Consider the following 10,348-nt stretch of genomic DNA (forward strand, 5'->3'; position numbering starts at 1 on the left):
CGAGAGCCAAAGCTTGGTGGTTAAAGAGTGCTTCCTGCTGTTCCAGGGGACCTGGGTTCGATTTCCAGCAACCACAACTGCCTGGAACTCCAGATCTGGGGTCTCCAACCCCTCTGGCCTTTGAAGACACCTGCACTCGTGTGCATGTACCCACACACAGATAGACACATACACATACTGTTTTTTTTTTAATTTTTCTATTTATTTTTATTTTATGTGCATTGGTGTTTTGCCTACATGTATGTCTGTATCCTCTGGAACTGGAGTTACAGACAGTTGTGAGCTATTATATGGGTGCTGGGAATTGAACCTGGGTCCTTCTGAGAAGCAGTCAGTGCTCTTAACCCCTGAGCCATCTCTCCAGCCCACATACTGTTTTTAACGTCGTAAAATGAATCAGAGTAGAGGTTTGATCTGCGTTCTTAGGTGTCACATTTACTTTTATCAGTATCTGCATATGTCGCCCTACACTACCACTTTCCTTGCTTTTCATTCTTTTGTACATCTTGTTATCCTGAGGTCATTCCCTCCTGAGGACATCTGCAGAATTTTCAACGTGATATATTGGTGAAAACTTCTCTGTTTTTATTTTCTAAAAATATACTGATTTTCTGAATATTAATTGTGACTGACATTGCCCTAAGGGCATCAGATTGCCAAGAGCAGGGTTCCCATGAGCATCCCTGTGCTGGCTTTGACTTGAGAGGAGAAGTGTCCATCAGCACTCAGCTTCTTTGGTGGGCTCATGATGCCTGTCTCAGGAGAGTTGCTGAAATCCTTAAGAAGAGACAACAGATGGAAAAACCCTGCCTCAGAGTGCAAAGGCAGCCAAAGGTAATTATTATTTCTAATGAACACTTCCTCTCCTAACTTTCAGGAAGGCTTTTGTTTGTTTGTTCAGTTTTAGAGACAGAGTTTCTTTGTGTAACAGCTCTGGCTGTCCCTAAACTTGTTTTGTGGACCAGGCTGGCCTCGAACTCACAGAGATCTGCCCCCACTAGTGCTGAGATTAAAGGTGTGCACTACTACCACCCAGCAATGAAGGTTTAATTTCCACAGTTGGAAACTAAATATGGCCCTTTTGAAGTCCTCACAGCTCTTATAATTGGAAGCCCCTTCCTCTTGTTTCCAACCCGGGGCCAGGGATAAGTTATACTTTCTCTAAAGTTTAAGCCCTGGTGTTTTTCTGGGATCTAACCTGGGAATCTTTATATGATCAGCATTTTTTTGATCTGCAGGGAGAGAGAGAGAGAGAGAGAGAGAGAGAGAGAGAGAGAGAGAGAGAGACTAGGACTAGGTCTGGCATGGGTTTTTGAAACCTCAAAGCCCATTCCAAGTGACACACTTCCTCCAGCAAGGCCACACCTCCTAATCCTTCTCAAGTAGCGCCACTCTCTGAAGACCAAGTATTCAAATATATGAGTCTATGAGTGCCATTCTTATTCAAACCACCACAATGATCAATGCAACTTGTAAAACAAAACATTTAATTGGGGGCTTGCTTAGAGTTTCAGAGGGTGCATCCATGACCAGCATGGGGGGGAGCAAGGCAACAGGCAGACAGGCATGGGGCAGTAGCTGAGGGCTTACATCTGATCCATAAGCAGCAGGCAGAGAAAGCAAGCCTGAGCATTGAAACCTCAAAGCCTGCCCCTAGTGACAAACCTCCTCCGACAAGGCCACACCTCCTAATTCTTCCTAAAACTGTTCTAACAGGGACTAAGCATTCAAATATATGAGCCCATGGGGGCATTTTCTTTCAAACCACCATACAACCATATGTCTCCAACAATGAGCTGCTCCTTCTCTGGGGTCAGTGAAGCCGAATACAGAAGAAAGATCTTAGAGGCCAGAGATGAACAACACAGCATCTGAACTGAAACATCTGACTGAGTTCTATGAGTGGCAAAGCTCTAGCACTGTCATCGGACAGCTAGTTAAATTGTGGTCTGTTTCATTTTTAAGACAGATTCTCATACAACTCAGCCTGTCGTTGAACTGACTCTGATGACGAAGATGATCTTGAACTTCTGATATTACTATACCTCTCATCATGCCTAGCCTAGACTGGGTTTTATTTCACATACATGAAGGAGGAAGATAATGCAGGAAGATATCATACATGAATGTTTCATAAGCTCTAGTGACCCAGACCAATTAAAAATTTTATACCTTAGAAAAATATGCAGCCTGTATTAATATTTCTATAGCCCTTCATAGTCTTCGAGTCTCTGACTCCTGGCCATTCTCTAGAGCTCTTCAGCCACCTCTTGGTTTCTGAGTGAGACAAGAGCTCATAGTTCCAGGATTATAGCATCAGGAATCACTCTCCAGCTGCTTTAGCTGCAGCAGCAGTTTGGATGTCTGGGCCCAGAAGCCCATGTTTTATCAGCTCTTGGTGTTAACAGCTCAGCCTGCTGTATCTGTGATAAAGACCACAAGTAGGCAATGAAAGACCATCCGGGGAAGCATTTATTAGGTTTGATGCTGCCAAATCAGGGAAAGCACACCAGAGAAACCCCAGGGGTTAAGCTGACAAAACTGAGAAAAAGCCTGATGATATCAGTAGAAAAGGCACACGACACACTCATGCCTGAATTATAATTCCAGCAACCACAGTCTTGCATATTCAAAGCTCTCAGTTCTACCAGTCATGAGCTTTCATATGCAACGACCACAGGATTTGTTTAGGAACCTACTAAAAACTTCATATTATACCAATCACAGGGAATTTCCCCGAGTTAAGCAACTGCAGGGTGAAGTATTCTTTTGAGGAGGAGGAATGGAGTCTTCCAAATCCCTGCAAGTTGCCCAGAGAAGTTGTGATTAGAGAGCAAAGCCCCTCGAAGCAGGAGTAGTGACTTTCCCCAAAGTACCTATGGTTGCAGGGTCCCTTGCAGCTGGAGTGGGGTTTCCTTGGAGGGACATGGCTGTTTAAAGTAGATGGACTGCCTTGAGTATAGTCTGGCTGTTATCAAAGGGACCAATTAGCTGACAGCTGCCACGTCAAGGCAGACAGGTAGGTATAAGGGAAGGGTCTGAGAGCAGTCATCCCAGGGAACTGATGGTCCACTCCCAGCAGTTTGCTCATCCACAGAAACAACAACAAGCAAACTTGAAAAGATGTTTATAAAAAGATCAAAGAAATTAACATTCTTTGTAGTAATATTCAACGGTGTTTAAACTGGACATGGTGGCTCAAGCCTGTAACAGCAATAGCTGGGAGGCTGAGACAGGAGGATTGCCACTAGCTCTAGGTCAGCCTGGGCTACATTGGCAGTTCCAGACCAGTCTGGGATATAGTGTGAGACCCTGTCTCAAAACAACAATAACAACGAAGCAAAGAAACAAAATAAAAATAAAACAATAATTAACCCCTAACCATGTGCCCTTCGGGAGAGTTGGGCCCTTCTGATTATTTACACCTTAGCATCAACTACATCACTGGTTAAAATTATAAAACATAAAATCATGCCCTAAACTCCTAAGTAAACCAGAATCCCCCAGAAATGGGATCTAAGAATCTGCCTGCATTCCTAACAAGATTCCAAAGATGTTTTCTTTTCCATATACATTGAACCAGGGCCTCATGTACATCCCAGGCTGGTCTGGAACTCCCTATGTAGCTAAAGCTGGCCCTAAATTCCTGATCCTCCTAGCCACTCCTCCCAAGTGCAGTGATTACCGGCGCAGGCTACCACAGGTAGCTTCAAAATAGCTCTTTCAACAGGATCTTACGTAGCACAGATTTGGCATCGAATGTCTGACTCACTTGCTGCTACCTCCCTAGAGAGCTGGACTACAGATGTTCATCACCCTGCCCAATTCCCCAAACAGTTCTGAGGTAGCCGGCTAAGGAGCCTAATATCGACCTCCTTTTACTGTCGTGAACCTGATTTGGGTTCCACCTTGTCATACACACTCATCTGGCCTCAAGGCACAGTACTGAGGCTAGGGAGAAAAGGAGAGGCAGAAGGGAAGAGTGGAGGGGCAGAGTCACAAACCCAGGGGTACAATGCAAATTAGCTTTCTAAACCAGCCTAGCGTCACTGGCTATGGCTGGTGAGGCCTGTTGCGTCTTTTTCTCCTTCTTCCCTCCCTGCTTCCCCCTCCCGACTCGGACCCTTGGACTAGGAACCGCCCCCGCACTCCACTGATTGGCTCCGCTAGCCCGCTCGTCAAACTCTTTTGTGTGGGTGGGCAGCTGATAAAAGCTCTGCCGCAGCCCTGGGAACTGCGCTGCTGGGATCCGGTTACCTCTGGGTAGGTGGCTGGGTGAAGCAGTTCTTTCTGGTAGCTTCGGGTCGCCTAGCGCCTCAGGAAGCGCCAGCCCTTTTTTTCCCTGCAGGGCGACGGGACTGAAAGGCAGACTCTGTAGCTGAAGACGTCGCAACAGCTGCTGTCCACCAGCGGATCGCAGGTTAAAAAAAAAAAAAAAAAGGTGGGGGTGGGGTGGGGGAGGGGGACGCGATTCCTTGGTGAGGAAAGGGGAAAAGGGGAGGGGGCGGGGAAGCCCGAGGGTACTAGGTGGCTCCGGTCTTGGAGAATCAGCAATTGAGAAGCTGGCAGCGTTTGCATGGCCTGACTGCATTGGGATTCACCTGGAAGATGACACTTGGTAGGATTTGCCTGGCCAGGGAAGGGGTTGGGGTAAGAGGCCACCTGGAGGATGAGGGAGAAGGAATTCTGTTTGCCTGGAACCCCCTATGCATCTCCTCTAATTTCATCAGGCACTGTGGGGGTGGGTGTGTCCAATTTATGTTTCCTTTCTCAGTAGCGGCCCATCAAAGCGGAAATCTGAACTTGAATTCGGTGCAGCTGATTGTTAGAGCTGGGTAGGCTGATGGCGTCTCGGGGTGCAATGCGTTTTTTTTGGGGGGGGTTATCATTTTGGATTGTGTTCAGAAGGTGCGAGAGGGAATTTTCTGCCTGGTGACAGCAGAAGAGGCGGGAGAAGAGGGGGAGGGGGAGGGAGTATCGGGATGACGATGACGATGGAGTCTGTTTCTGACCCTTCCCTCCTCTATTGTGGCGCAGTCTTGAAATCCTGAGCACCAGGATCTGCGACACCCTGTGGACTGAGATCTACGTACTCTGAAGGCGAGCTTTCTCACGGGAGGACACAGGTTGCAGAGGCTGGAAATAAAGACTTACTCCAGTTTCCTAGCTAGTGTAAGAATCTGAGAAATCACGGGCTGGAGGGCGGGGGTGGTGGTCTGGGAGCTTTGAGATGGGCAGTGTGGTTGAGACCAGAGATCGTGAGATCTCTTTTTAACCCTTGCGAATTTTGTGACCACTGTGCTTTATTTTGAGAGCCCGACATCAGTTCCACACACCGTTAAATCTAGAATCGAAGCAACAGTTGCCCTCCCTCTCACAGGACTGGTGGGAGGGTATGGATGACGTGACTGTAAAAAGCACTCTGTTAGTACAGAGACATCAGCTAGCTCCAGGAGGCTGCAACTGGTCTCCTTCCCAGTATTTTTAGGACAGTGGATGGATATGGGCTATTGAGGTACGATAATCACAACTGTAGCCTGTTCCCTTATTAATCCCCCCTCCCGTTTTATTTTTTGCAGCCCCTGCTGAGATTGGAGACTACTGCGTGACTGAAGAGAAAGCAATTTTTTTTTTTCTAAAACGCCCTGAGCATCTTGTATTAAGATATCCTATTGCCATTGTCAGGCATGGCTAGCATCCTTGCACGTATGGGTAACAGCCGGGGGCAGAACTCACCCTTGCCACCTTGGGCTCATTCCATGCTGAGGTCCCTGGGGAGGAGTCTTGGTCCTTTAATGGCCAACATGGCAGATAGAAACATGAGGTTGTTCTCTGGGAGGGCAGAACCAGCCCAGGGGGAAGAAACCTTTGAAAACTGGCTGAGCCAGGTCACTGGGGTCCTGCCTGAGTGGCATATGCCTGAGGAGGAAAAGGTCAGGCGTCTAATGAGAACCCTTAGGGGCCCTGCCCGGGAGGTCATGCGTTTGCTCCATGCTGCCAATCCCACCCTAAATGTGGCAGAATTTTTGCGGGCAATGAAACTGGTCTTTGGGGAGTCTGAGAGCAGTGTGGCAGCCCATGGTAAATTTTATAACACTGTGCAGACCCCTGGAGAGAAACCATCGCTGTATGTGATCCGTTTAGAGGTGCAGCTGCAGAATGCCATCCAGGCAGGGGTCTTTGCCGAGAGAGAGGCAAACAAGGCTCGCCTGCATCAGCTCCTTGTTGGAGCTGAGCTGAGTAGAGACCTTCGATTCCGGCTTAAGGGGCTTCTCAGAATGTATGGAAATGAGCCAGAGCACCTTCCCGATTTCCTGGAGTTGATCAGGATGATAAGGGAGGAGGAGGATTGGGATGACACTTTCAATCAGCGAAAGCGGCCCAGAAGATCTGAGTCAATGATGGAGGGGGTGTTCAGTCCTATGGCATTTCAGGGCTCCCCACCAATCATGGTCAGCAGTACTGACTGCAACGTGATAGAGATAGATGACTCTCCGGATGACTCAGATGAGGATGTGATCTTGGTGGAGTCCGAGGACCCACCACTGCCATCCACTAGTGCCCCTCCCTTCCTAGGCAGGGCTATATCCGAGGACCAAGTGCTGGTCATTGAGTCCCCCAACATTTCTGAGATTCAGGCTCCTTCCACCAGCAGCGGTGCTGGGCGTAAGAACAATAGTTTGGGGGAGCTGCGTAGAACCAGGAAGCGAAAGCTCTCAGTCAACTGCGCCCATTGTGGTGAGGATGGTCACTCCAAAGAAACCTGTGACAATGAGACCGATAAGACGGAGGTTTTTGAGAATCTGATCATCACCCTACAGGAGCTGACTCATTCAGAGGAGGAGAGGGCAAGAGAGGCCTTTGGGGAACACTTTGGCTTCTATGAACTACAGTAGATGCCATCCTCCAGGCTGGAATTAACCCTTACCTGTACTCAGAGTCCAATGATGGAAAAGTTGGGGAGACAGACTTCTAATTGCATGAACAAATCCACAAAGTGGCTTTCTTTTGGGGTGGAGAAAGGGTTGTGAACACCAGTACAGTAGAGAGCAATGGCCTGACCTATGGTCTCCTTCCCTTTCCCCACTGCCCGAATCTACTTTCTGTGTGCACCTATCTTCTTGGTGGCTTTATTCTCTTTGTGAAAGTGCTATTGTCCATTGTTCAAGCTTCAAGTAAGAAAGAAAAAAAGTAAAAATTACCCAATACTCTCTACCCCGTGTAACAATTATAAGCCCTTTGGTGACTATCCTTCTAAATATTTCTCTGTACCTATGTTCCTAGATAGATATGTGTATAGACAAAAGTGATCAAATATTCGTGTTGTTCTATATGCTGTATTTTTTCACCAAAATGTATGTTGTGGCTTTGTTTGTCAATAAATAGATAGATATGTGTCAGCATCTACTTTAATGTCTTGTGGTATTATTTTAGGAAGCAAAGGAAAAGGAACAATATGGTGAGAAGGTATAAAGGGGTGGAATTACATTCTGAAGTGTTTTGTTTTTAATAAACATTGATTTGCAGATGAGAAAAAAGCCAGGCCCGGTGATCTAGTTCTGTAACACCAGCTACCTGGGAGACTGAGGCAGGAGGATCTTGAGTTCGAGGTCTGCTTGAGCAACAAAGTTAGCTCAAAGCCAGACTGGGAAAGTTACTTAGACCTGTCTTAAAATTAAAATAAAAGAATTAGCTTAATGACAGAACACTTGTTTAGCATGCATAAAGCTCCAGGCCCAAACCCCACCACACACACACACACACACACACACACACACACACACACACACACACATACACACACACACACACACACACACACACACACACACACACACACACAGAGAGAGAGAGAGAGAGAGAGAGAGAGAGAGAGAGAGAGAGAGAGAGAGAAAGAGAACACTTGTTTAGCATGTATAAAGCTCTAGGCTTAATCTCCATCACACACAGACACACGAAAGATAAATAAATAAATGAGTGAATAAATAAATAAAATACAGAGCACTTGTTTAGCATGCATAAAGCTCTAGGCTTAATACCCACCACACACACACACACACACACCCCACACCACACCATATATACACACATCACACTATACACACACACACACACACACACACACACACACACACACACACCACACCACACACACACCCACACCACACACACACCACACCATACACACGCACCACGTTATATATATACACACACACCACACCACACAAACACACACACACCACACCATAACCCCCCCCCCCCCCACACACACACACACGAAGAAAGAAAGAAAAAAAGGAAGGAAGGAAGGAAGGAAGAAAATAGGCTTAATAAATCTCCTAAAGCAAAGGATCCCTTTGCCACAACTGACTGACTCCCTGCCTGTAGAGCCAAATTATGACCTACACTGACTGACAAATCTCCATGGCTTTCTTCTCTAATATTCCAGAGCAGTCTGCTAGAGGAGCAGCCCAGTGCTGAGGTAGGAGCCCAACATAGGAATTGCAGTGATTCAATTCCTGCTCATGTTAGGAAGGGCATTTCTCCCTTTGGGTAGCATCTTTACATTTCTGCTGGTGCTGCTGGGCATCCTGCTCTCTTCTGTGGGCCGATACTACCCTCTGCTGCCTCCATGATTAAGGAAATAAGAGAGCATTTCCTTTTAGTTAGCATCAGCAAGCTCTCTGCTCCTGACAGTGGCCCAATCCTCAGCCGGTAAATGATAGGCCACAGGAGCCCAAGGACCCCAAACCCCAAATCAACGTAAGATCACTTCCAATTCAATCCACTCATACAGAGGCAAAGGACAGCAGTCTGCTTGTCAGGGCAAGGCAGTGTGGAGAGAGTGAAATGGATTCAGACGTCTGAGTCCCTGAGAACGTTTATCATGTAGGAAATAGAGGCCCCACAGAACTGAGAGAATAAGAGTATGCAGCAGTGGGAGTTGGTGTGTCAGGGGAGAAGCGTGGTGCTTTATGGGTCAGGGGACAGGGATGAGGGAACGAGGGCTAGGAAGACTCACATGGAGATTGGCAGGGACAGAAATCCTGGTAGGAATAACAGACATAGGGTTTCCTGCAGAAACCTGACCTTTGCTGAACCAAGAGTGACCCAGGTTTGTCTCTGAGGCAGGTATTAGGAGTGTCATTTTGCTGGGATTTGATGGTCCACTTAGAAGTAGCAAGAGACCTCAGGCTGAGACCTGGAGGAGGTAGCAGACACCAAGGGCTACCTACAAGAGGTTTTGTCCAGAACCTGACTTCAAGTTTTTTTTCTAGAACAACCACCTCAGCTCCTCCTAGCTTCTCACTCTTGCTCAATTCCATGACCCCACAATCTGTCCTGACAACCGCCACCACCCCTGTCTCTTCGAGCCACATTCCCCAGCATTCATTTATGTGTTAAACCTCAGCCACTGAACACTCATGGCCAGAGGGACACTGGGAGGGATCGCTGCTGCTTCTGACCCTTTAGTTTAGAATTCAGGTCTGAACAAAGACCCAAGAGGGCCAGCCTTCTCATCCCTCCAAAGCCCCTGTGTATCTCTGGCAGCCACTGCACTCTCCAGAGCCAGAGAGGTGACTTCCTGTGCTTCTAGGAGGAAGCTGCTCTGGCTTCTCAGGCTCCTCAAGCCACTGGAGCGTCCAATACCCTCCAGTTCGCACACGTTGTAACTTACTCTCCACCTGCCCCCTGGACACTTGCTGGATGGGTTACTTTTGCTCAGTGATGCGACAAGATACTTGACCAAAGAAACTTATGGAAGGGTCTGTTTTCTCTCCCAGTTCGGGAGTGCAGTCCATCAAGGTGGCAAACACACGGCCGAAGGAGTGTGAGGCGGTTGGTCACACTGGGCCTTCAGTCAGGAAGCAGAGAGAGGCAACGGCTGATGCTTGGCTTTTTCCATCTTAATTTGGGACTTCAGCCCCCCGGGATGGATGGTGCTGCCCACATGCAGGATGGGTCTTCCCTCTGCATCTGAGCTTTTCTGGAAACCCAGAGACATCCCGAGAGATGTTCCCATGGGGATTCTAAATCCAGTCAGGTTGACAATGGAGACTTAAGGATCACATTATCCTTTGCTGAATACCTGTCCCCAGTGTCTGGTACAGTTAAAAAAAAAAGTTCCATGTTCCAGATGAACTTTATTCAACTCCACCCTTCAAATACTTGTTGAATGATTGATCCAAAGACATAGATTATGCTGCCAGCATTGTTTTCTGGCCCCAGGCAGGGTAGAAACACAGAAAGGAAAAGAAACAAATCCTGGCTGTCCAAGACCCCCCTCACTGGAGCTAGAGCAGTGCTTAGAAAATCCATTCTGGGATCCTTTGGCCTTTCTCATGCC

General features: G+C 47.5%; 1 protein-coding gene across 2 annotated transcripts; it reads left to right on the forward strand.

Annotated features, from left to right (window-relative positions):
* The first annotated feature begins 4,209 nt into the window (after positions 1 to 4,209).
* Positions 4,210 to 7,407, forward strand: Zcchc12 (zinc finger CCHC-type containing 12). Of its 2 annotated transcripts, none has more exons than XM_052746753.1 (4): positions 4,210 to 4,420; positions 4,775 to 4,835; positions 5,038 to 5,172; positions 5,580 to 7,407. In XM_052746753.1, the coding sequence occupies exon 4, from the start codon at positions 5,688 to 5,690 to the stop codon at positions 6,894 to 6,896; it is 1,209 nt and encodes a 402-aa protein (XP_052602713.1). In that variant the 5' UTR covers positions 4,210 to 4,420; positions 4,775 to 4,835; positions 5,038 to 5,172; positions 5,580 to 5,687; the 3' UTR covers positions 6,897 to 7,407. The 2 variants fall into 2 exon arrangements, with proteins under 2 accessions (XP_052602713.1, XP_052602724.1); XM_052746764.1 differs by having other exon boundaries at positions 4,778 to 4,835.
* The last annotated feature ends 2,941 nt before the right edge of the window (positions 7,408 to 10,348 follow it).

This window comes from Peromyscus californicus, unplaced genomic scaffold (assembly GCF_007827085.1).
Source record: "Peromyscus californicus insignis strain IS unplaced genomic scaffold, ASM782708v3 Scaffold_10__1_contigs__length_136768540, whole genome shotgun sequence".
NCBI classification, from domain to species: Eukaryota; Metazoa; Chordata; class Mammalia; order Rodentia; family Cricetidae; genus Peromyscus; species Peromyscus californicus.

Coding starts and splice junctions, on each gene's coding strand:
- Zcchc12 (XM_052746753.1), top strand. CDS start 5,688: ATGGCTAGCATCCTTGCACGTATGGGTAACAGCCGGGGGCAGAACTCA.